Genomic DNA, 26,305 nt, shown 5'->3' with positions numbered 1-26,305 from the left:
GCAAAAAGACCTCAAAACAAACAACAACTCAAGATCGCTGCAGTAGAGGCTTGGCAGAGTATTACCAGACAAGATACCCAGCATCTGGTTGCGTCAATGGATCGCAGACTTCAGGCAGTTATTGCATGCAACGGATTATCGACCAAATACTAAACATGAGTGCTTAATTATGACATTATATGAATCTGTCCCATTACATTTGGTGCCCTGAAATAGGGGGACTATGTATTAAAAGTGTTGTTATTTCTAAATGGTGAAACCAATTAGATTTGAAATCAAAACTTGAAGTATAGAGCCAAAAAAGAAAACATGCTTCACTGTCCCGTTACTTACGCAGGGCACTGTAGCATATCATTGATATTGTTTATTAATTTCATAATGTGATGATGTCTCAGAGCATGCCATTGTTTCAGGAGGAACCATTGCCTGTTAGTCACCCAGTTGACATTCCATCTATGGATGAGAGCCTCTCAGAAGAGAAGGATGAGACTGTTGAAGAAATAGAGAATGCTCTTTATCCATCATTGCCTGTGAGTAGACATAAAAACTTAGTTTGAGTCCGTCCAAGATGTCTCAGTTGAGATTGTATACCCAGAGCATATTATAGAGGTGCTTGATCATTTTAAAATGTGAAAAGATTTTATTTCCTTGACTACTTCCTCAGGAGCTTACAGAAAGTGAAGAGGTGCCTTTGGCTTTTGAGAGTTTTCTTCACAACAACGGTGCTTTCTACAGCTGCTTCAGTCAACATGGGAACAGGGTATATGTTGATGAGTCAAAAGTAAGCACAGTTGACACAGAATAGCAATAAACTTTAACCCACAATGCTATACATTCACTTTAGTTGATATCTCTACCTGACTTTTACTTCACTATTCTGTTCAGGGTCTGCAACCTTTTCCAAATGAGTGGTACAATCAGGGAAGATTTATTACTGCCACAAATGAGGTAATGCAGACATACCAATGTTCTTCAGCTCATTGTTTAATCTTCAAGGATACACTTTGAATATGGATGTGACGCCCTACAGGTGTCAAGTCAAACACAGGCCCTGGTCAGCAGTCAGCAGGTGATCAGTGAACTAGCTGTCGCTCAGGATGACCGAGCTAGCGGGGTGTACATCCAAGGCAAAGGAACAGTCATGACCTACATGTTTGAGGTTGCCAGATATAAATTGATGGTGCATTTGTATCACAGTAATTTAACATACATGTACATGACGCCATGTGCAAAAATCAATGTTGACTGTTAGTTTGCTGTATCCTAATTCCCAGGAGAAGGCTAACATCTGCAGATACTTTGATGCTCAATCAGGCCTGTGGCTGTTGTTGCCGCTGCAATGGGAGATGAACATTGACTTTGTCAAGGAGAGGGTTAAACAAGTCATGGTAAATATCTGTCTGATGTTAGAGTTCTGATTTCCATATGAGTAATTCATAGTTACGTTTCTCTTTGTACTATTTGTCAGGGTCCTCCTCATAAGTGTTTTCTCCCCTTTGTTTTTCAGGGTGCTCTCCCAGGTCTGGTGGATCAGAAGGAGATTACTGCAGCCCTCAGACAGTGCAACTATGACCCTGACGAGGTCATATCTGTATACCTAACCATATTTGGAGATATCCTCTTCCAGCCATCCACTGGGGAGCAGAACTACAGGGAGTTCAACTCCTTCAAGTAAGAACTACTTAGTAACACGTTAATGACTTAGTAAGTAGTACTGAATAAGTCATTTGTGGTATGTTTCAGATTAATTGAAACAAGGACCGCTACAGTATGCAACATTTGGTACCAGATAGTTGCTTATGATATTGAGATATTAAGAACACACTCATAATACTCTTTAGTACATACCAGGGTATTACCAACTGGAATAGAACTGTGAAATAAATAATTTCTTATATATGCCATTTAGCTGACGCTTTTATCCAAAGCGACTTACATTGCAGTGAGTGCATACATTTCAGTATATATGGTCCCACTAGGAATCAAACCCACAACCTAAGTGTTGTTAGTGCCATGCTCTACCAACTGAGCCACAGAGGACTTTATTCTCTTCCTCATAACTCCTTCTAGGGCCCATCTTGAGAAGGACCGGGTGATCGAGGACCTCAAGCAGAAGCTCCAAACCAAAGACAAAGAGGCTCAGAACCTGTTCCAGAGGAACAGCTACCTGGCCCGGGAGGCCCACTACCTCACGGACATGGTCCAGCATCTGAACCAGAGGGTGGCTGAGCTAGAGGCTGACCAGCAGGAGGCCCGGGAGAAGATCAGGGCTATGCTGAAACGCCAGTCCATCACCACACCGCCTGCTATGACCACTCCCAATAAACCAACCGTGAACCTGGCCCAACTCCGGCAGGTGAGCCATCTGACCCGCGACCTGAACGTCTCCAACAAGCAGCTGCACTCCACAGTGCGCCAAGCACTGGCCGACATGCAGAACCAGCTGGAGCAGCTGAGGGGAGCGGTGGGGAAGATGAGCCAAGTGGAGCAGGAGTCGGCTGGGGCAGTGGAAGAGCTGCGCTCCCTCTACAGGAAGGAAGCCCTGGAGAGGAAGGCCCTGTATAACAAGCTGCTGGAGCACCAGGGGAACATCAGGGTCTTCTGCCGCTGCAGGGGGAACTCTGCCCCCAGCACCTGTTTGGAGGCAGCCTTAGACCAGGAGGTGGTGGTCATTCAGAAGGGAGCCAAGAAGAAGTTCCTCTTTGATAAGGTTTACCCCCCCAGCACCTCTCAGGTGGGTCAACTCAGGATCCAGGATTTATTTTACGAGCAGACATTGCCTTTGTGTTGATGAATTTGATGTCCTATGCTACCTTTATTCTCCTGTCCTCTTACAGGAGGAAGTATTTGAAGGGACCTTACCCATAATAGCTTCTTGTGTAGATGGATATAATGTCTGTATTCTGGCATACGGCCAGACAGGCTCTGGCAAGACCTACACAATGATGGGCAACAAAGATAAACCTGGAGTGAATATTAGGTGAGAACTGAATAATATTTTTCTGACTGAGATATTTGTATGAATGTAAGTCATGTCTGTAGAAAGAAAAAATCAACCCAAATGTATGCAAATACTTTCTTAAAGATAAGCAAACATTCAATGTAGGCTTCTAAGGCAAGGTGTGAAAAATGTATCAGAGAGGCAAGCAAGACTAATTGCATCTTATTGAGATTGTGTTACCTGAATACTGAGCATCAATATTGTATTATCAGTTAGTCCAATAGAACTGTGACTGGATAAACAGACTCAGCTTACCTTCAGAAGATCTGGTTTCCTTTTGTTAGTGGTGTGAAACACCATGATCTAACTGCAGACTGGAGCTCCACCCTATCTGGAGAAGGAACATGATCCTCTTTTCAACGCCACAGTTTAAGGTTACTGCATATTCCAATAGTATGTGTTGAGGGATATGTGTGTCTAATCTATACTCCTATGTATCTGTCCTCAGGTCGGTCAGAGAACTGTTACGCATTTGTGATGAAAAAGAGAATAGCATTTATACACTAAAGGTATGCTCATAAAACATATATGTACTGTAGACTACAAGGTTATAGTGGTTTACAATTGTTAAACCCAAATCAATTCAATGTTTATCCTTTACAGATATCCATGGTGGAAATATACAATGAAAGCCTAAATGACCTCCTATCAAAAAATTCAACCACTCCTTTAGAGATTCGGACCCAGGGGAAGTCCATCTTCGTGCCTGGGTTGACCCATGTTGAGGTTAAAACAGAGGACGACATTTTGAATGTCATGGAAATAGGTGAAAAGAACAGAAGGATTGCATCGACCAAAATGAACACAGAAAGGTACCTTAAACGGCAAGTCTGATCTTGATAGCATTACCATGGTGTGGTTTTAGCTTATAATCTGGTTGTCGTGTCTTTCTTTCTTTCTCTCTCTCTCTCTCTTTCTTTCTCTCTCTCTTTCTCTCTCTCTCTCTCTCTCTCTCTCTCTCTCTCTCTCTCTCTCTCTTTCTCTCTCCCTCTTTCTCTCTCTCTCTTTCTCAGTTCCCGCTCTCACCTAATCCTCACCCTGACTGTGGAGGGTACAGACAGTGTCTCTGGAGTGACCTCCTGCGGCACCCTGACCCTGTGTGACCTGGCAGGGTCCGAGCGCATCTCCAAGACAGATGCCAAGGGACAGAGACTGGTGGAGGCAGCAGCCATCAACAAGTCCCTGACATCACTGGGACAGGTAGCAGATAGGGTCTCATTGTGTGATGTGTTGTCTTGTATGGGTTGTCTTGTATGATGTGTTGTCTTGTATGGGTTAAAATAACAATATAGGTACTTCCATCTTCTCTGACTTTCAGGTTTTCAGTGCTCTGAAATGTAATGCACTGCATGTGCCTTTTAGAAACTCCAAACTCACACACATGCTTCAGCCGTGTCTCAGTGGAGATGCCAAGGTATTGTTTCCTCTTTCTAAAATACAGCTACACCTACAGCAACAACAGACAATCCCCATCGACTTGATGCTTTATTAAGCCCAGATGTGTTGTGTCTTTGTGTTTCCCTCAGTGTTGTGTATTTGTGAATGTGAGTCCTGATGCGAAGAACGTGGTGGAGACCCTGAGCACTCTTCAGTTTGGGTCATCCATACGGCAGGTGGCCCTGGGCAAAGCCACCCAACACATCACTCTCGCGAAGAATACAAAGGCTGACAAATAGCTTGAGAGGGTAATGATAAAGTTAAAGGAAAGTTCACCATGTTATGTTATCTTATGCTCACTCACTCAGGTATTAAAGAAGACGTTAGTGGTGCCCTTCATTTAGCAGAACGTTAATTAATTCCTGGTTCTAATATTGAGATAGATTACTGTAAATAACTAACAAAAATGTGTACCATGATCCGTAAACAAAAACCACAAAGCACAAATATAATTTACTATCCACACACAAACAACATTTTTGTATTTGTAAACTATTATTTTAATAAATGCAAAATGATTCGTAAATATGACTAAAGATTTGTGGATAAATGCTCAAACAAATGTCACGATGTGTTAACAAAAACAAAAGCAGTGACAAACATCTTTCCAAAGTTACAAATAAAAGCATTGCTTTGTGTAGGTATCCAATAACTTCAATAGAACACTTAGCATTAGAACTGTCAAATCTGAATTTGCTGGTCAATTATGTCTGTGGATTTGTTTTAATTTGTTTACAGAATTTTGGTACTAACATTCCGCGTGCTCATGGAGTAAAGTCAATAGTCATAGTCAAAATCCATCAGAATATTACAATTTGCTGTATCTCAGGGTGTGGATGTTGCACAGGCATGATTTCATATTGCCGGACTTGTCATGCACTTGTGAACACAGTTGGGAAAACACTTTTTTGGGGATTTGCCCACTTGACTTTGGAGGTCCCATCTCCATCCCTGGTTGGCCCATCAGAACAAATTAGGTGTCATTGCCGCTAAGTGAAAGCGTTTGCTCATGGGAGCCGATTGTCTGCAGCATACGCTGTCTTAGTCACGCAATACTAGTAGCACTTCATTGTCGCCAGACCCGCTGCAGTTAAAGTTCTATACATCCTAGTGGAAAGACGAAAATAATTCTACAATAAGGAGGGTGACAGATTCCACTTAGTCCCTACCTGCTTGCGTTTGGCATCAGGATCCGCGACAATTCTTTCGGTTCGCCCGCGAATCTGCCGACTTCAGAGTTAAAGTCTCCCAGAAAGGCTACCACCTATTGATCCACAATTCACATTTCTTCAAAATAATATTTATTGTTTTGAATATGTATATTTATAAATATATATATATACATTTATAAAAATACAAATAATATTTGTATTTATAACATTGAATAGTAAACATCTGATGAACACAAATTACCTAGTTTACTATTTTTAAAACAGTCCACAAGAGGTTATTCTCAACAATTTTATTATTTACAATCAGCAATTGCTACAAGTCACATTTCAAGAAGTTCAAAGCAGTCAGCTGCTGAAATTATATATAATTGCATGTATTGAGGAAAATAAACTGCCCTCAAGGTCACGGTTGAGAGCAATCGTTGTATAATCGTTGTATGTGATAATAAATTGCAAATGATGATTCGTACCAAGTACAGCATATCATATCACACCATAGACATACAGTAGGTGAGTCCTAGGAAATGGTCATTTTGACATGGACCATGTTCACTCCTGCACAGATGTGCTAATCTTGTGCACATGGGAACAGTGTCTGATGAGCAAAAGCATTTTGTTGAGTCATAGAATAGGGAAGTAAGGAGTTGCACTTTGTGTCCATCAGATGACTCCAACCATTCAACTCTCACTGGAGACATCCCTGTTCTTCAGAAGGTGATTGAGCACACTGGTCTGTTTCAAGGCCCTAAGGTTGGAGATGTCTTCGGCTATGACAGGAACATCTCTGCTGTGGCCTGTGCTCTCTGATTCACTGTCACTGTCTGACAAGGCACACAGGAGGGCGTCATTCTCGTACGTAGGGAAGTAATACCTAGAGACAGAATGGGCTGTTAATGGATAGTAATGGTTAGCACATAGACAGGTGGTAGAAACATTGAAATAGAATCCAGACCGATAACTGAGAGACTTGCTAACTAGCATCCATACATTCTTCTTCAAATAACTATTTTTCTATTTAACAATTTGTGATTCTCAGGCATTTTAGGATGTATGGTTATTTAAAAATGTAAACACTTCAGAGAGTTCCAGACTTACTGTGGTTGGTCCCAGGTTGACACATCTGGCAGCTGCATTACATGACTTGCATCCATTATGTGACGGAGGGCCTCGGCCTTGGATCCAAACTTCTCCTGGCAACCATAGCAACGGCACTGGTGTACCTCTCGTCGTATGTAGTTCACCAGTTTGACTTGCTGGTAGAACCTCAGATCTGGAAGAGAGCATAAGAATTCATCTCTTTAGTGACCTTGTATGTAAAGGAGTTGGGTGACCAGTAATTTGGGTGAATTATGGTGTTTTCTAATGAAATTATTTATGAAATGGTATGGCTCACTGAGATCTGTCTTCAACTTGTGTAGGTCAAATCCATGGGCTTCCTTAAAAAAAACACAATAAACAGAATTGATATTAAAACATTTGAAATAAATATATAACCTTTAATTATGTAGCATACATGTGTGTGTGTTGAATGTAGTGCACTATGATACCTCCATGTGTGTGTAGGTCTTGTCCATGGTCTCTGACTGCTGTTCACAGAACAGACACACAGCACACACTGGGTGAGCCCGCCAGTCGGACCAATCACTGAGGAGATGAGTTAGCTTTTAGACATTTGTCATCATTTCTCTATCCCAAATGTGGTCCATATGCTGGAACACCAGCATACAGCAATTGCATTATGATTAATACTTGGCAGAGCACAGATCACCAACCATCTAACCTTAATTCTCACCTGCAACTGTAAGACCATGACCTGAACCATAAGAAAATGTATATGACACTGGGATAATTCTTACTCATCCTCATCCTCTACCATCTCACGATCATCCTCAGACTGGACCTCCTCCCATGTCTTCCCCAGCTCCTGGAAATGAAAAAATAATAACTGCAGTCTTGATAATAACCTCTGTCATTTGATTGCTGTTTTTGACTTAACCAAAACAGAATAAACTGCACGTCATTATTGGATATAAATAATGTTGCTCCTCATCCCAATACAAAACCATAGTATATTCTATTGCACTTGCAATACCAGATTAGATACACGCGGACGTACCAGGTAGTTGATGATGTAGAAGCGGTCATATTCATTGTTGGTAGCATTGATTCTGCGGTGCTGTTTCTTTCGCATGTGATCTTTCAGTGTGGTCTTGTCTCTGAATGTTTTCTCACAGTATAGGCACTTCAAACTGAGACAAAAGAAACAATGAACCTCTCAAAGTGGGAGGTGCAAAACTAAACCCATTACCTGTATTTGTTACTTAAGACACACAGATGATAACAATAGAAGAGCTTAGATATGTAGTGCTCAGGCATGTACAAATACAAAAAGGAGAGAGGGAAGCCACACACAGACTTACTTGTCCAGCTTGTTCTCTAGTGTGTCAAGGAACTCTGTGCAGTACACAATGTTGTCAGGCAGCCCCACACTAAAAGAGTGCTCCCTGGCCATGTGGTTTAGCAGTGAAGACCTGGAAAGTGATACACAGTTGGGTTCAACAGTATACCAAGCATGCACTAGCTCAGCCTTTATGCTTTGACACAATGGAAGCAGTAGAACAGAATCGTTAATGGTCAATCTATTGGACCCTTAATGTGACAATGCAGAGTTTCCTGTTACCTGTTCCCGGTAAACTCATCATTGCAGAACATGCAGATGCGCTGGAAGCTGTTGTCATCCCTCTCCCACTGTTGCTGTTCGAGGATCTCCTCCTATGACCCATACACACAATGAGACACTAGCACAATATATGGTACGCAGTCCCAGTAATGTCAGGGAAACCATGACATGTTGTGATGAGAACTCACCAGCCGTTTTTGCTGGAGCTGTTCTCTGAGGATCCTGTCCTCTGGCAGGACGTCACACAGCAGGCAGAAGTGCTCCTGTTTTTCTACAAACATAGGAAGTCAGGAAAAGGAAATAGTAAAGTGTAAGTAATGGGGTGAACTTCTAGGCTACATCTTTTTAAATCCCACTTACCAGCTGGGCCTTCTGAGTTAGTCTTAATCACACTGCAGAAATCTGTGATTGGTTGCTCGGAGAATCTCTTCTTCCAGTACAGCATGTACCTGAAAGAACACAGAATTACAGTTTTGTTTCAGATAAACACAACACAGTTTACCAAAATGTAACAATAACATTGCCACTAAGGCACAGGCAGGCATATAATACAACATGTTAAGTTACATCTACCCCTATGATGTGGTGTTTAGGAGAGGTTACATACTTTGGAAAGTCTGCAATTAGTTTGACATCAGCGACGACCAGTTTGTGCTCTAGGACCAGGTGCTTTAAGAGATGGTCTTTCTCTGACAGAGGGGCGGAGTGAGAGCAGAGCATACAGGTGACTACTTCCCCATCATGAGAGGATGAGCTGGTGCTAGTTCTGACAGCAGACTGCTCAGGGAAACACAGAGGCTCCAGTATACTGTCCTGTCCATCTGAGGGGAGAGAAAAACATGTTCTTTGACATTCAGTTGAAGTTAGGTGTATAAATATGTAAATAAAGTCTTCCATGGCTAGAATTCCATCAACTTTCATTATACATGATACAATCCAGTTAACAGTAGATATCTTCCATGGTCTGTGGTATTCACTCACATGGCAATAGAATGTCTGGATCTGTTGTATGCATAGAGATAGTATGGGCATGTGTGCCCACTATATTCTATTCTAACATGAAAACTGCTTTTCTAAAAACATTTTGTTGAACAACAGATGGGGATGGAATTAGCTGAAACTGCAACCCGACTGCTTCCAACTCGGATTGCACACAAATACACAGACGAAAACAGAAAAACACTGCCGCACTCTATTGCTGAATAAAAACATACTTCAAGATATCATGTGTGTATCTTGCGGAAAGTTGAAATGAACCAGAAGAGATGTTTTATCAAATGTTCCCTGTGGCTGTGTAGTCTGGGTGCTGGCTAATGCAAGTGCAAGCTTGACATTGCTGCCATAATAACCAAATGTGGAAACTTGGTGGGTAGGCAATTAGTGTACAATGGCAACTCTGTCAATGATTTTAGCATTAAAGAGGAGGTCCTCTATGTTGCCCATGAAATTGTGATTTGGTATCACAGCCTGTGAATGAGTGGAGTCTTAGTAATGCCTGACTCTTTTGCCTCTCAAGCTTTTCACAAATGGCATAGACAGATCTCCGGATAGTTCTTTCCCATACCAAAAGTAACCCACATGTCCATGGTTGGATCAACCTTTTCAACCCCTCAATCTAGAATCACCCGATTTTGCATTGCTAGAGAAATACATGTGTTCTGTATTACACAAAAAACAACCTCAACACTGGCAAGGATGTAAGGAAGCACCTATTTCCCCAAAAAAAAATCACAATGGAAAATGTTTCCCCAACACAGGCTGCACTACGACAGCATTCAAGTCAAGCATTTGGTCAACAAGCCTGACAGCGCTTCCATCTGCACCTTCATTAGAACGATTTGGATGGGCTAAAACTGAATGGTGATACTTTGTGGACACTCTTACCAGAGGCTGCCAAAGCTGAAGAGAACTAGTGAGGTGTGACTGCAAAAGTGAGCCCCTCTGTTCTAGGAACCGGATGCTTTATTACCTGCATTGATTATACTATTGTGCTGGCACTTGTAAACCTGGGCCCTAAGTCTTTATTCAAAAATAAGAACTAAAGGAACATATGAGATGTTACTTGACATTTTCATTTTTATTGTATCATACTTGGACACAACACATGGCAAAGTCTCCGACTCTATCTGTCCATAGCATAGGACTGCATAAAGTAGAGGACTATGCTATCCGGCTAGTATTCAGTTAGCAACTTAGCTAATTAAACTCATTTTGCTGGATTAAAGTCGATGTGCAATTTTAATTAAATTGGAGATTCATATGTTAATCTACTTCATGTACCAAAACACCTGAGAAGAGACATGGGGAATCTCATAACATTGACTAGTTTTATCAAGTTGAATGCTACGTACCTGAAGATGTTCTACTATCCATGCAGGCAGCCATGTTTCAAAGTCACGTGATAAAAAAAAAAACAGCTGATAATTGACCAATCAGAAGCTCTCTCAGATATAGAGATTTGTGTTTTCTTTTTATTAGTGACTCACATCGGGCTGTATCACATGTTTATATCAAAACATGTCTCATAAGAACATCATATAAGAATGGAATACAAGTTAATTTGGTTTCATCGTAATAACAATATATATATATATTGAAGTTTGAATGTAGTTGGCATGTGTAAAACAAATACATAAATAAATTCATGTGAAAAGTATTAAAAGTATTATATTACTTATATAATATATTATTGATATTACTTCTGTACTGTACTGTACTGTACTGTGGAGGAGGTGGCCAATAGGAGGATGAGGACCAAACTCCTGGCCATCATGGACAATCCCTCCCATCCCCTACATCTCAATGTGGCAGAGCAGAGAAGCTCCTTTAGCAACAGATTATTACAACCACGTTGCACTAAGGAGCGCTATAGGAGATATTTTCTGCCTGCCGCAATAAGACTGTACAACTCCCCCCCCCCCCCGGCTGGCTCGATCGGGGTGATCAGGCTGGGGGATGTTAAATCATACTGGACTGTTCTTATTGTATATAATGTTTCAGGTGTCTATTTTATTTTATTCTATTATCACTTTATTTTGTCGTTGTTGTTTGTGATGTGAGCTGCTGTAACGCCTTCATTTCTCCTCAATAAAGTACCTATCTATCTATCTATCTATCTATCTATCTATCTATCTATCTATCTATCTATCTATCTATCTATCTATCTATCTATCTATCTATCTATCTATCTATCTTTAGTTGGGTTTGAAGAAATTCAGTCTACATTCCATTTTACAGTGCACATTAAGACCACTAGATGGCGCAAACACCATAGCCCTCATTCCCTCGAAATCCATTTATTTTTCCTATGGACATGTTTTTTTCATAACATTTCAAACAAACATGTGTTACACACATCTGCATTTACTGTGTCTTCATGTGAACAAACTTAGGCCTACTAAGTACTGAAAGTCATATTGAGGCCAATGCCAACCAAACCGTATTCCCCTTATCCATCCTAACTCCGTGCCTTCCCCTTTGCCCCAATCTCTCTCACTCTCTCTCTCTTCTCTCGTTTGAGCAGTCCACTCAGGTGTGTTCAGGTGTTGCATTATTCAGACAGATCTCTGAGAGTCTAATTAAACTCAAGGGAAGGGGATGAGGTAGTGCTGGTGGTGGTATAGTGGTGAAGGGGGGGATTTGATTTGGCCCACTATTCCCCTCTGTGCTCAATCAATCTCAACTCCAAATACTGAAAAGCTGGGCCAGTGAGCTCTTATTATCTGTGGATATAATGATATCAGAAATAAATGTGTGTGTGATAACAATGGCAATCTCACTTTCAAATGCAATGAGAATAACATGCTCAGGTAGCACCCATTTCTCATGAAACTGTTGAATTAACTCAAACGGATTTAATGTTTGTACCTTATTGTGTCTGCTATGCAACACATCTTGAGCAGTATAACATTTGTGTCTAAACATTCCTTGATACAAATAATAGGCTATGAAATATAATATAGACTATGAAATTCTCCATGCATTTAAATACTATTTGTTTCTAATAGTATTACCCATTCTATTTGTCTTTTTTTCACCACATAGCCAAATAGCCTATTAACTTGGTAAAGTCAGCCCCTCCTATGTTTTGGGAAGCCTTTTAAAGGACCCCACAGTGTCTAACAACCATCTCTGTGCACCTTCTCCTCCTGGCCGCTGCTCGCACCCGATTGTTGCATAGCAACTGCCTGCTCAGCACCTGTATCTGCCATTTAGAGTCAGGAGTCAGGAGCCTCAAAAGATGTCATTATGTGGGCAAAACCATCCCAATGGGCCTCTATCAGCATCCAAGTCTGCTCCTCTCTCCAGCTGCATGCTGGGTTACCTAGGGTAATTAGATGGAGCATGCTCTTTGTGTGTGATAAGTGTGGCTTGGTCTTATGTGATGGCTCCTCAGAGAAACACATCACTTTTATATCTCATCAACGTTGCAGCAATGTGGATGTATCGTTCCTCAACAAATATCAGAGAGCTGTAATAGCTTATGACCGATAAAGAGAGTGGCCATGCTGGCAATGGTGCGGGGATGGGGTCTGATAATGGCTCTTAGATTCCAGTTTTAATTAAGACCTCAAGGAAAATCCAGACTCTTTATTATCAGTGAAGTCTTTTCTGAATGTGGATTTGTGCTGTATGCGCATGCAGTCCCATGGCATGCTGTGCTTTTTCTTCTATTCTCAATTTTACCATAATTGACATGTTTCTCGAGTAAATACTGTGTGTGTTAATCTGTTTAGATCTACACATATATCCAGTCACTTCATTGTTAATTTTCTTTGTAAACAGCTCAGTTGTAATGTGTGACACATCAGTTCTTCAGTGTCCAATTGACAAGTTTAGAGTTAGAGTTGTAGAGTTACCATTCAAATTAATTCTCTGTTGAAGTAATCTTTTCCTTCAAAGGCACTTTCCACCATTCGTTCCTTACTTAGCCGTCATTGCAATAAGGTTGCAATAAATCAATCAGTGAGGACCACAGTGGAAATAAGTGTTTTACACTGACTTGTATTATTCTCTGGGACAAGCATTCTGTGTGCATTTTGTGTTACTCCCAATAAAATCAATCAGTCACTCTGCTTTTGATGATGTCTGTCTCCCACAACCCCATAGACTTCTGAGCCCTGACCCCAGACCAGACGACCATTCAGATGGCCCACTTTTAATAATAATAATTTTGACAATGAAACAACTCTGAAAGCTGACCTATTAGTGTTACTTTGCGGGCCTCATGAAGTGAGCAATGTCATTGACTTTGAGGGCTCTGAGAGACTATAATCTAATGAATAATCTAAAATCAACTAAATCTTTTTGGTTATTTTCCTAAGAGGAGCCCAACTTCTTCAAGCCATTACTACAATCACTCTAGCTATTCTAAGCTGACCAGTTTAGCCCCATGCAGAACAAGATGGAGGGAACAGTTCCCATTAGCAGCAGAAGAATGGGATGCCGTGCAAGCATGCTGGGTATAGTATGAAATTATAGCATTATACACATTTAGAGCTATCAACTATCATTTAATGCTTTCATGGAGGTAACTTGAGGCATATATCACCAACGTTGTCCTTGAGTATCTCACTCGACATGACCCCTAAATTCTAAATGGTTGAAAAATACATGAAATGGAACTGGAATATGATAGCATAAAAAATGTACTTGGAGGGTGTAGTTTATGCCTGGGGCTAGACTCTGTTACCTATTTCCAGATGATCCTCACCATATAGAAAAAAGAAAATTTTATCATTTATGGGGGAAATAACATTCTCCCTCTGTGGTTTCTTATTATAGACTGTTCTCAGAACAGTGCTTGTGGAATTAGGGCAAGATAATTCCTGTTTTGGCTTTGTGATTGGCAGCTCTGTGGTGGAATGATGTCCACCCTGCAGCTACTCCAACACGATCAAGGAGAACCAACCTGGCTCTGTCTGTAATCCTACAGCCTCCTAATACTGCTTCAAGACCATGTCACATCCGTGCTCACCCAACCTTATAGATTTCTTATTTCTAATTCTCATCAAGATTCAGAACTGAAAAGTTACCTGCCCTAGTCATTAACTTGCACATTTACTTTTGCATACTTCATTAAATGATTTAATTATCACAGATTTTTTTCCTCACTGAAGTTCTTCTTTGACACAAGGCCTCCATTTCCATATATCGTCGCTGTGAGGCTCAATTTCTCTTCTTAAATGGTTTGAGGAGTCAGGATGAAAGTGCTATGTAATTTGCTCCTTTTGTATTTCCATAGCTCTAAGCGTGTGAATGAGGATATATTTTAGCCAATACCCAATTTCTCTTCATGGGCCATAAGACATTCTGCTGGAAGAACAGGATGTTCCTTCTCAAGTGAGATAAGAATGATAGGGCCCTGCTCTCTTCAATCTGTTCCATTAAGCCGAAGAGTGTCTGCTTTGAATTAAAGCACTTTTTTATTTTGGTACCAGAAGTGTATGTCTGTTCTCTCTGTTCCTCATGAACTGGATTTCCTCCCTTATTATTATTATTATTATTATTATTATAAGAGATTGGTTCAAATCAGGCTTCCGGGACAATAATATGTTGTGGCCTTAACCTGACAATCTATTTGTAATATAAGTGTACAACAAAAAAGACTAAGGCAGAGACAGGAATAGTCACTGTCTCAGTTTACAGTCCTATTATACCTTTAATACACAGAAACTAAGAACATAAGTAACATGTAAGAATATGGTAGGTACATGAGATTATGTCTGTCATCTAAATGCACATGTAAGCTTGAGTTGAGTATTCTAAACATACATTTATGAGTTGAGAAGAACCAAAGATAATAGAGATTACTAGTAAAACAATAAACAAAAAGAAATGTGTACTACAAGCCTATTTTACAAGTAGCCAAACTTGTCTAGAATATACATCCACAAAAAGGATTATCTGATTTTTTGGGGATTTCTTTTATCTTTGTCAAAAATGGCTTTATATTGGAGGAGTGCACATCACACACATGCGCTAGTTTTCGTCCTTTTCCACCAAACTTAACTAGAAAAGGATGTTCCTGAATAAACCTTGTAGGCTTGTAAAGTGGCTGGTGGTTGATAGTTAGTTTGGACTATACATAGTCTGATAAATGGATTGATTAAATGATAGAGAGAGAGAGTGAAATGTGCTTAATGTTTCAAAAGTCTAAATATGTAATATCAAAAATCTGTCAGTCAGTCAGTAGACATTTTAAAGTTGGATTGAGTGGTCAAGCTTAAAAAATTAAAAAGGTGATGCATTTTAAAAGGTATCACAGGAACCCAATGGTACTCATAGAAACACATGTTAACTCATGCAACTTAAAGTTAAGTTTAAAAAGTCTAAATAGTATAAAAACTGTGAATGTAAGTTCTTTAAGTGGAGTCAGTCTACACATGTTAAAGTTGAACTGAGTGTGTCAAGCTTAAAATATTAAACATCTTTTTATTATATAAAAAGTGCATACATTTTGAAATGTCCCCATTCATGGCCATAGGAATTAATAGGATTTCAGGCAAATTCGAGTACAGCTCAAAAAGATTTTTGCAAGTTACACAAGTCTGGGCATTTAAAAGTTGATTTGAAAATAATGGGTTAAGCGGTTTAGGCTGTGCACGCGATGGTATAGGCATGAAAAGGATTTAATGCAAATTCGAGTAAAGCTGAAAAAGTGTAAATAGTATCAATACAATAGAACTTCTTTGGAGTGGAGTCAGTCTACACAGATAGATGTGTTTTAAAGGTTTTTAGTTACAAAAAGCTGAATATTTCTAAAAAAAAAAAAAGTATAAAGAGTTTTGAAACATTGAATACAAACAACTCAAGTTATGCATCTCTGCATGTTTTAATGTTGGATTGGGGTGAATATCTTAAAAGCTGTAGGAGGAGTAGCAGACAGAATAATATTAATAAGTGAAAGTAAAATAAGTAATAGGAACATCAAGAGTTGGACTTGCAAGCCCCCTACATACATACAGCACCTTCAACTTCAAAACCCCTTTGCTAGTCATACAATCATGTAACTAAGAAATTAACTGGAAAGAAACTTGAAAATTATTAATTGATTTGTTGAATAGTCATGATTGGTTTGAGGCTGAAAAGTTCGTCTGTCCCACTGTGACCATGGTAAGGTTTTAACGGCGACGGCCATGATGTAGCCTACAAGCGTTAATATGAGCTACTGTTGAAGCAGATTCTGGGTATCTGTATTCTAAAATCTCTGGCCGATCAGTGGAGAAAATATACTTTAAAAACTGTACTTTACTTACTTCTCTTTAAGACCTGGGGGAGCAGAGGCGTTCCAGAAGTGACAGGGGGAGCACGAGCACGGAAGTCACATTTCTGGTGAGTGAAATCATCAGTCTGGAGTTGTGAATGTGGCATTTTAGGAGAAGTAGACAGCCTAACAGAGAAGGGAAGGTGTAACAAACGTCTCTGTGTAAGCAGTAAGCCTGTCGTTGTTTGCGACCATGCATATAACCAAGTAGTGCACAGGAGGACCTAGTTGTTCTGCTAGTTAGCATGCTAGCTAGTCTGTGACATAAACCGTACAGCAGCAGGATGAGGTCGCGAGGCTGTGAGCTGTACAATTTGCACTGTGACTAGCGTCTTTCTTATACCTGTGTTGTAACGTTGTAATCAATCTATTAAAAACATGATATGAACCTGTTGTTAACAAGAAATTAGGTAATTGTATGGTAAATGGAGTTACCAGATAACCTAGATACAGGGTGGTGTTACTCAAGTGTATAAAGGAACAGTCCCATAACGCTAAAGAAGTGGAGTTAGCTACCTATACCACTCGTGTAATAACACAAACCGCTCAACTGTTTATGTTTAATGAGTATGCGTAACTCAATGCAAAGCGCACTTCAAAACATTACCACCAGGGATACCCCTAAACCTTTTAACAAGAACGTTGAGGTCGTTGAAAATACGTCTTTTTGAGGTTGTTGTTTCAACGGTCACATTTCAACATGTTATATTAATTACAGTTTAGTACAATTCAAACACCATCACCCCCTTTCTACTATCTTTATGTAATCTAATATACTACCAACTACTCTTCTTTCTGTACTCCACCACCATACACATGTGCATCAACACACAATGAAAAGTACAGTGAATCCAAACAGTCTTTTATTGAAATAACATGATTTAAAAAATGAATTTAAAAAAAAAAAATGAAATTGGACCAAGGTCTTTCTGGAATCAATGGGTCCGCAAACTATCAAAACCTTGCAAGTCAATCAAAAGCAGCAAGTTTTGGCAGGGCGAAGATGTCATTATAGAAGAATTATGATGTAAAGGCAAACAAATGATTTATCTGCACTGCTGCATCATGAAAATCCTTCATTAGGATTTCACCTGGTATATGCACGGTTTTGCAATAAAATTATATTTTGTGTTTGGGATATGGGACATAACGTAGCTGCTTATCTAGCCAAGTGGCTTAACCTTACCTTGTTTTTACAACACCAGACGGCATACTTTGTGGCTATCATTAATTATTACGCTACTCTAGCTGGCTTTAGTTTTGAGCTAGCGTGCTAAATGGTAGCGTAGACCATCTTGATTAACATGCCGGCATATAGAACGTTTAATTCTTATTTTTTTCCATCACTCATATCAAACAATCCCCTTTACTTGCATAGAAAGCATTTCGACAATATTATACCTCTTTCGTTGTGCCTAACCCACTTCACATAACACATTTCAGCAAAGTTGTGCTACCTGACAGGAAGTTATAATGCGCCAAGCATGTTGATATGTAGTTCCCACTAGACATGTCTATTAAATACGTTTATACCGTGTTGGTGGTATATGTATGTATCTAATTACGGCATCTGTCTAAATACATCGATATATGCTATTATATTGTTCATATAATAGCATATAGGACGATATTTCGACGTCAACGGTCCGTCAAATGTTTGCTGGGTAACGTTTCAATGGTGTCATAGTGCGTCTTATATTCATGTTAAACTTATGAATTCAACTGTTGCAGCACACAACCTGAACGTGTTATGACTAGAGGAGGAAAACAACGGTTTTGACGGTATAGTCAGGGTGGATCACTGTATAGCGGTATAACAAAAAACAACAACAACTGTATACCGTTCAGCCCGAGTTCCTTACCCTGAAAGTACGATGTGGGCCAGGAGAAACTAATCCATGTTTCAGATTTGTTTAAATAGCCCACTAGGAAACAATAAGTCCTTAAAATACATGTACTTTCACCATGATTTGCCCCCGAAAACCCTGTAATCCAGTCGATTTTATGTTTTCATTATTCAATAGTAGACACATTCACAAAAAATCGCGTTTTAAAACGATCTCCAGTTAAGGTATCTCGCTTTCAATGCCCTGATCACTCCTGATGTTTCAAAATGCCGATTCGGGTCAATTCCTACAACTCCCAAAACTCCCCTCTCCCTCCCACGCGAAGTCCTTCTGTTGAACAGCGCTACAGCATTTAACCCTTAAATACCTAGACCCAGTTTTCCTTGCATGAAAATTAGGCAGTGAATAGGTCTGCTCAAGGAGACTCCAAATAACACATTCCTGGAAAAAATAATCAACACTCATATCAATAGTTATTAATAGCAATGTTGCCTATATGCATGGCTCTATGGCTTTAAAAAAAAAAAAAAGGCTTTTGAGCCACAAAAATGTTATTTTACATGAAAGCCTAATGTGTGATTACATTCCTTAACACCCGATGTTGCGTATACACAACATTTACACAACATTTCAAGTGACTATACCTTTGCCAAAAATGAATATTTTTCTTCGAAAATGTACTTGGGTATCTCACGACATCCTATGAGCATTTGCGTCCATAAACTCACTCTTTTGAGATACGATACTCTTTCGGAGGAGCAGAATTTCTGTTTTTACAGACTAGTAGTTTCCGCAATTTTTCTGAGAAAATGTACACTGATGTAATTACAACAATCGGCCACCAGTTGCTAAAAGTGTTTTATTAGGATCTCTTGTTCAATACAGTAGTTTCCTTTTGTGAATTGATTGAGCACAGACATTTTATCAAGTGTTGAAAGACATTGTTGCCTACATGCAACATCGGGCGTTAAACGGTTAAGGTGTTTTTTCGTTGTTCAGGGGTGTTGTCCTCTTAAAAAACATGTAATCCATGCACAAAACACCATAATTGTTTGCTGAAAAACTCCTGGAATTCTGGAAAATCCTCAAGTTGCATTAAAGGTTCCATGAAAGCTTTAAGGTTAAAATCAAGGGCATTTTAAGGGAAAATTAAGGGATCCTGTTTCCTAGTGGTCAGCTAACTTTAGCCACCGCTAACATAAAACAATTGGTGTGAATGGGATCAGTAGACAAAGTTCAACATTGCATGGCCAAATCAACTCAAATGAACTTTCTGACTTGGTTAGTAGTTACTGTGAGGTGATTTGGCCACAAATGTTAAGCTTTGATCCCATTGACACCCATAGATTATTTTTGTTAGCCGTGGCTAAAATTAGCTGAAGTTGGTAGTGGCTTTTTAAACCACTCTGAACCATCGATTCTCCTGGCCCATGGACTACTTTCATGGTTAGAAACCATATGACTATTAGGTGTAAAAAAGTTAACTATCCCTTTCATCCCTTATAATACAATGTTATTATAGATGATATAATGATATAGTTATTACACATTCATAGTCATTTTGTCTTTTCCTAATAAACATTGTTCTGTGCCATGGTGTCACAACTGAAGCTTTCATGTCACAAAAGTTTTTACTATTTTAAAAATGCTCTTTTACCAAGGCTGTGTGTTACAGTATGACAGGGTATCCTTTCGTGCTTCAAGATCAAGTAGGCTGTCTACAGCCAGACAGCCTACTTGATCTTGAAGTTGCTCTCCTTGGGATAGCAGGGGTTGATACTGTCACAAATCAATTACCCTAGAGGGCAACACCTAAGATAGGCCCATTTCATCTTGTACTCATCAAGACTTATACTGTATGAACTGAACAGTCAGTGTTCCTCACATCATTTACATACAAATAGTCAAATGACAGGTCTACCTTAGGTTACAGTTTTTTAAATGGAAACAATAAAATATCTGATTTATTATTAGGCTATAATTCCATGGCATCACTGCTGCATAGGATGAAAGAAGACTGTTTACGTAACTTTAGAGTGGTAGAATTGTATCCCTTTTGTGGGTTGAGCCAATTTTCCACTTCTGAGCGACAGTTACAGTATGTTGTGTTTTCAAAAAGGATACCCTTCATAGTGAGTGATTACTTTGTTACCATGACCTCAAACTCCACATTCAATATACAAGGTCAACAGAGGAAGGGATTTGTTGTAATGCTGTTCTAACCACTGTGACTTTAAGACCCGAGTCTGATGTTCTGCTTGAGAGACAAATCCCATTTGTGGGTCTGGGCAGTGGGCCTGTATCCTGTGAGCTTACAGTCAAAAACTGACACCACTCCAATAATCACCTTAGTTTTGGCTGAGTGAGCATGGTCATGCCCTGCATCACACTATTACGTTCAGTTTCTGGAGATGAATGAATATTCAGTGATTAGGGTAAGGGATTACCCAGTATACAACTTATTTTATTCAACCGTAATATGCAAACGACTGGAGACAGTCACACCAACCAAATAACCACTGAAATAGGTTGTTATATATGAATTGTAAGAAAGACTAATATGAAGTCTGCAACAGTTTTTCTGCTTTTAGGAAGGATACGCCATGCACCATTTCACACATAGCCGTGTGGACTGGCCACATGGACCCTGGCTGCTGAGCTGCAGTCACAGACGGAGCCAGTGAGGTGCTACTTCTCCATCTGCAGAGGACTCTCTTCTTTAATTAAGCACTCATCAGGAAAAATCAATCTGCTGCCGGCACTCTATACCGTTTCTCGGCTCTCTAATGGAAAAAGGCTCTTTCAAATTGATAATGGGATTCTCTAATTAGTGCTTTAGTCCTGTATTTGTTGAGGAGAGAGATATTTTTGGTGTTTTTAGCACACAGAGGAAGGAGTTGACTTATTTGTTGGTTGATCATGTGTCCACTTCTCCTGTTGTGATGTTTTCTCTAAACCTACGGAACCCTTCAAAAAGCTTCAAATCAGTGAGATTACTTTTATGAAGGATAGCCTATTTCTTTTGAGATTTGCTACAGTAGTATTTCCTTTACCATTACCTGCTTGGCCCTGATGTCTTGCTTTTTTGCTACCTGCCAGAAAAAAATGGCCTCTAATTGTTCCAATGGAATTTGTTGGTGTTTGCGGCCCTGACTCTTGCTTTGGTGCCTTTGCACCTTGCCAAGACCAGAGTGGAAACAGTGTTTCATAAGCAATTAATGAAACACACTTGAAACTTGCCTAGAGGCATGCTCATACCCATGAAGTATGGTCTGGTGGGTAGTGGTCTGCTTTATCTGTGTCTACATGTGGGATCCCTTGGTGAAAATAAATAAGAAATCAGACCAGAGATGAGCAGAAATAGTAGTCCATGTGTTGTGGAGGTCTGTTACAAGCTGTGCTCCAGAGGTCATGCATCCCAATGCACCATAGGCAGGGATTAGTGAGAGAGCAGTCAGGCATTTGGTGCTTCACAGTGTCCTGTCTATACATACTCAGTTCATAACCTACTGTAACATGACCAAGGTCTCTGTGGTTTTGTGACATACTTTTAAATTTTTGATGTAGGGCTCTTTCATTTCTGAATCTCATGTGTAATCTTACTTCAGGTACACATTCTGGTTGAAAGAGGTGGTCCAGTAGTCTTATGACGTACATTTCATTCAATTGTCATTTTAGGTGTAACATTAACATAGCCAGACACATATTTCATATTAAGTCTGGCTTAATCTGTCTTTTTCCAGTCCATTTTCCAGTTGCCATAGCTTTTGGTCTCTAAAGCTCTCATCAAGCTCTCTCTCTGGGTCATGGATTTGTGCTGTAAAGCTGTAAAGCTAAGAACTGTTGTGGAGGCAGAACTCCAGAGAGTTTGGGGAAATCTAGTAATAGCTGACCATAATGAGTATCCCTTGGTGCCTTAGTGTAACATCCCTTGTGGATGTATTGGTCTGAAATGCCTTTCCAGTGTGAACATTACTCATAGGTGATATGGAACACAGAGCCCATGAAATCCAATTCTAGCTAAATAATACCCATGGTAGAACCATTGGCAGTAAAAGACTAAAGATCCCAACTAAATACACTAAAAACACATCAAGTGTCTGACTGTGGGATGACTTGGGTGTAATTGTTCGGTGTGGGTGTTTTCAATGGTTTTGGTAACATCAGCCTATGGTAACCTGGATGTGTAATTTATATCAGTCTATATTTTTGTAATAGAATATCTCACAACAACTGGAACTATATTTCGAATTGTCCTTAGGAGGCATCCGTAACTACGGCTTATGTTAACCACCTACATGGGTAATACTGGGTGTACTGTAGCTACTCTCTACTTTCTTGTTCAACAACAAAAACCTTGGATGCTCGCATTTTTTGGCCAGCTCAATAGAATAACAGATAAATGCATGTTTATGCTAACCTGTCTAGTATATTGCCACAGCTTGTTACAGAGCTCGCTCCTGCACATTTGGGCATTGGCATGAATACAGATGTGATGCGTTAACTCGTTTGTCACCATGTCGACAGTATTAATGCATTTTCTTCAGCCTTGATAAAGGCTTTTTCCCTCAGTGGAGCGCACTTTAATGTGCTTGAGTGCAGTTGTCATATCGCAGTAAACAATGCCACACTAAGGCGCTCAGTGCACTATTGATACAGATAATACAACAACTTTTCTTGGCAGCTCTGCAAAGGAAGATGTTGCAGACCAGTAGCACCAAAACAAAACCTTTAGGGGGAGAGAAACAGTAGAGACAACTTGGTGGGGACGGGGGGGGGACTTTGGTCATGTGGGGAAAAAGAGATGATTTTGTCATGCACCACACATACACACTGGACCTGTCCCTGTCTTGCCCACACATTTTAGCCCACTACTGTAGTGTTACCTCAAGCTATTGGCATACAGTCTCCTTGTACCGACAATGTACTGTACCCCTGTCTTTGATTCTGTCATCTTTTCCAGATAAGATTTGTGTGTCAGTGAGATTTAGACATTGGTTTCAAACCCTAAAGCAGTAAACTTGATCTTACCTGCTCTCCAATATTGTCTCATGCGGCTTACAATTGTTCCTATTATGGATTAGCCTATGTACAAGGCTACATTAAAGTGTAAATAAGCATGGCAATATGTATACGTCAGGATGGATTTTTATGCTAGAATGGATTTTCTGCCTCAATGCTGGACTGCTTTCCCTCTAGCACATGGTAACTGATGCCTTAGAATACCCTATGATGGGTTTAGAAAAGAGATGACTGTGTTTAATAGGACGTGAAATATGGCACGGAAAATGTTAATTTGTTGTTGGTGGATGCTGTAGGGGCGTCTGTGTGTGTGTCTGCCTGTCTGCCTGTCTGTCTGCCTGTCTGTCTGTCTGTCTGCCTGTCTGTCTGCCTGCCTGCCGGCCTGTCTGCCTGTCTGTCTGCCTGCCTGCCTGTCTGCCTGCCTGCCTGCCTGCCTGCCTGTCTGCCTGCCTGCCTGCCTGCCTGCCTGCCTGTCTGCCTGCCTGCCTGCCTGCCTGCTTGCCTGTCTGTCTGCCTGCCTGCCTGCCGGCCTGCAGTTGAATTCACCTGCTCTGTGCTTGGCCTTTTAATTAGTTTCATTACATCAGGCTAGCTGGGACCAGAGGCAGAGCACTTTGCTGCAGTTTGGTCTTAATTGGCGAGGCGGCTCTGTCCTTGGGCGAATCATGTTCTGTCCTCCTTTGTCCTGCTCTTCTATGTTTTTTTCACGTCTGTTATGTTTGGAAGTTCTATTTCAGTATGATTTCTGTCAGATAGGCCGAAACAGGATTCAAGGATAAAACAAATTCATAACTCTCCCTGCCTCCTTTATAAGAAGAGACTCATTCGTGTAAGCATTATGTTCACTGCAATGGACACATTTTGTCTCTGAATCTGACTTATGAGAGTTATGCCACAATGCTGTAGCCTTTAGCCATGTATCCATAATCATACTGTTAACTCAAAGTAACAAAAGTAAAACAACTATTAGGGACTAAAAACTTTTAGTTAAATATTACTGCTCTGGGACCAGCTTCACTGAATGAATTCATATTAACTTTATTTTAAAGAACGTAGACCTAATAAATCCCTAATAAATGGGCTGCTGTCCATGGACAGGTGACTGGAGAAACATAAAGGGATGGATTCTCTGAAACATTAGTTGTATGTTTCTGTCCCAAAATTACCCACTGTCTCAAAATGTTGTGTTGTTTTAACTAGCATTTCAGACAGTCAAAACACCAGATGGGGAAACTGCATCAATATTTGATGTTCCTCTAAAATCTTTAAAATTGTGAGGTTTTCTGAATTCAACAAGGTAATTCAAGATAGGTAATGACATACTATGGTCTTCTTGATATTCCTATGAAGTACAAACTTTAAAAACTCTCAGATCCAAAGGTGGAATGTCTGGTTGTTTTTGTTGTTACAGTATATAAACCCACTAATTATTTGATCAGTGTCACTCTGTTATTTCACACTTGTCTGGGCATCCTACTGTTTGCAGTGAAAAGAGAGGGAGATAAAGAGGGAGATATAAAAATAAAATCACAAAATCTGCATTTAATGCAGTGCTCTGTCTGAGTGTGAAATCAATGCATTCTTTGTTTCAATATTATCTTCATCCAGATCTCTGTTGGTTGTTGCAAGACATGTACTGATAGTTATCGGCTGATCTCTGCTCTTCCTCCAGGTGATGGCTCAGCAGGCGGGGGTTGGGCGCAGGTATTTCCGGGCATTTGTGAGCGGCTTCTTCGTGGCAGTGCCGGTCACTGTAACTGTCCTTGACCGTTTTGCTTATGTGGCACGAGTAGAGGGGGCCTCAATGCAGGTGAGACTCTTCTCTTTCTCCATCAATGTTACTGATCATATCGTACCTTTTCTTGTTGTAGCAGAGTTCATGGAGTTCAATAATCTATCAAAAGGAGAGAGGTGTCTCTTTTCACCTTGTAAGACATGTCCTCATCTCACCTGATACAACCGCAACAGGTGGCATGACGCTTTACTTGCCCTGAGTCAGATCCCACAACATGGCCTTGTGTGACACTTGCCGTGTGCAAAAAACCCTGTTTGCTCTCATTATAAAAATGTACACATGCTACATTGCAGGCTTGGCATAATATGCATTGATATGTAGTTGCATGTAGTGGAGTGCTCCTATTTCTATAATGCACATGCATATTCAAATCCATGTTTCATTGTCTAGTTCACCTAGAGATACACACATAGCTACTATATACTGCCATCAGCATAAGTCAGGCAAGTAAAACCCATTGCTTTCACCTCACTGGCAGGCTCCTCTCCTTGTTGTTCAAGAGGCTGTATGGGATCAAAGCAATAAAGAGCTTCATGTGAAGGATGCAAACAAGTCAATGGAGCTGTAGCTGTGATAGAGCTGCAAGATGACTTCAAAGGCCCCTGTCAATATCAATGTTACATTACGCCCCACATTGCTCCCATGGTCTCCCTTATTAGGAAAAACAGCCATCTAAGCCTTCACATTGTTTGAGTCATTCTGAATATGTATTTTTGATTTCTCTATGTTCTTGGCCCTAACCTATACAGTTGCCTCTCCTTGTTGAACAGGGATGTGCAAAAACCCTGCCCCCCCCCCCCACAGGTGCCTTTCTTTGGGGGGAAAAAGCACCTGCCCTGTCTGTGCACGTCCCTGTTGTTGAAGACAGTGTTCCAACTGGAATTATTACAAAATCCCTGATCTTGCCTTAGGCACTGCAGCCCAAAATGTAATTGATGACCAGACAGTCTGATTTCATCAAACTTTCTCCTGTCTCTGCTTTTTCTGTTGTTATGAATTCTAGGTGCTTTCAAGCTAGCATGACAGGCATCTCTTAGACAATACATGCATGTAATATGTGGAAAATATGACTGAAACTGAAAATG

The 26,305-nt window shown here is 40.2% G+C and overlaps 2 protein-coding genes across 5 annotated transcripts in view; one reads left to right on the top strand and one right to left on the bottom strand.

Annotated features, from left to right (window-relative positions):
* Positions 1–5,883: 5,883 nt before the first annotated feature.
* Positions 5,884–10,703, bottom strand: znf277 (zinc finger protein 277). Its single transcript, XM_083666410.1, has 12 exons — positions 10,642–10,703; positions 8,898–9,111; positions 8,651–8,739; positions 8,479–8,561; positions 8,291–8,382; positions 8,031–8,141; positions 7,727–7,859; positions 7,467–7,534; positions 7,158–7,254; positions 7,004–7,046; positions 6,706–6,880; positions 5,884–6,481 (listed from the first exon to the last, which is right to left on the bottom strand). Exons 1-12 carry the CDS (start codon positions 10,673–10,675, stop codon positions 6,289–6,291), a joined length of 1,332 nt encoding a protein of 443 aa, XP_083522536.1. The 5' UTR covers positions 10,676–10,703; the 3' UTR covers positions 5,884–6,288.
* A 5,878-nt stretch (positions 10,704–16,581) lies between these two features.
* immp2l (inner mitochondrial membrane peptidase subunit 2) overlaps positions 16,582–26,305 on the top strand; it is a 77,497-nt gene continuing 67,773 nt past the window's right edge. The window contains exons 1-2 of one of the 4 annotated variants that reach the window (XM_083666858.1): positions 16,582–16,624; positions 25,098–25,235. In XM_083666858.1, the coding sequence (XP_083522984.1) occupies positions 25,101–25,235 (135 nt within the window). In that variant the 5' untranslated portion in view covers positions 16,582–16,624; positions 25,098–25,100. Of the gene's footprint in view, positions 16,625–21,013; positions 21,089–23,187; positions 24,255–25,097; positions 25,236–26,305 lie in introns of those variants that run through there. The other 3 variants (XM_083666861.1, XM_083666860.1, XM_083666859.1) reach the window with 3 other exon arrangements.

The sequence above is a fragment of the Argentina silus genome (genome assembly GCF_951799395.1).
Source record: "Argentina silus genome assembly, chromosome: 3".
In the NCBI taxonomy this organism is placed as follows: Eukaryota; Metazoa; Chordata; class Actinopteri; order Argentiniformes; family Argentinidae; genus Argentina; species Argentina silus.
The sequence above is the reverse complement of the archived record's forward strand: the minus strand, read 5'-3'. Positions and strand labels throughout refer to the sequence as shown.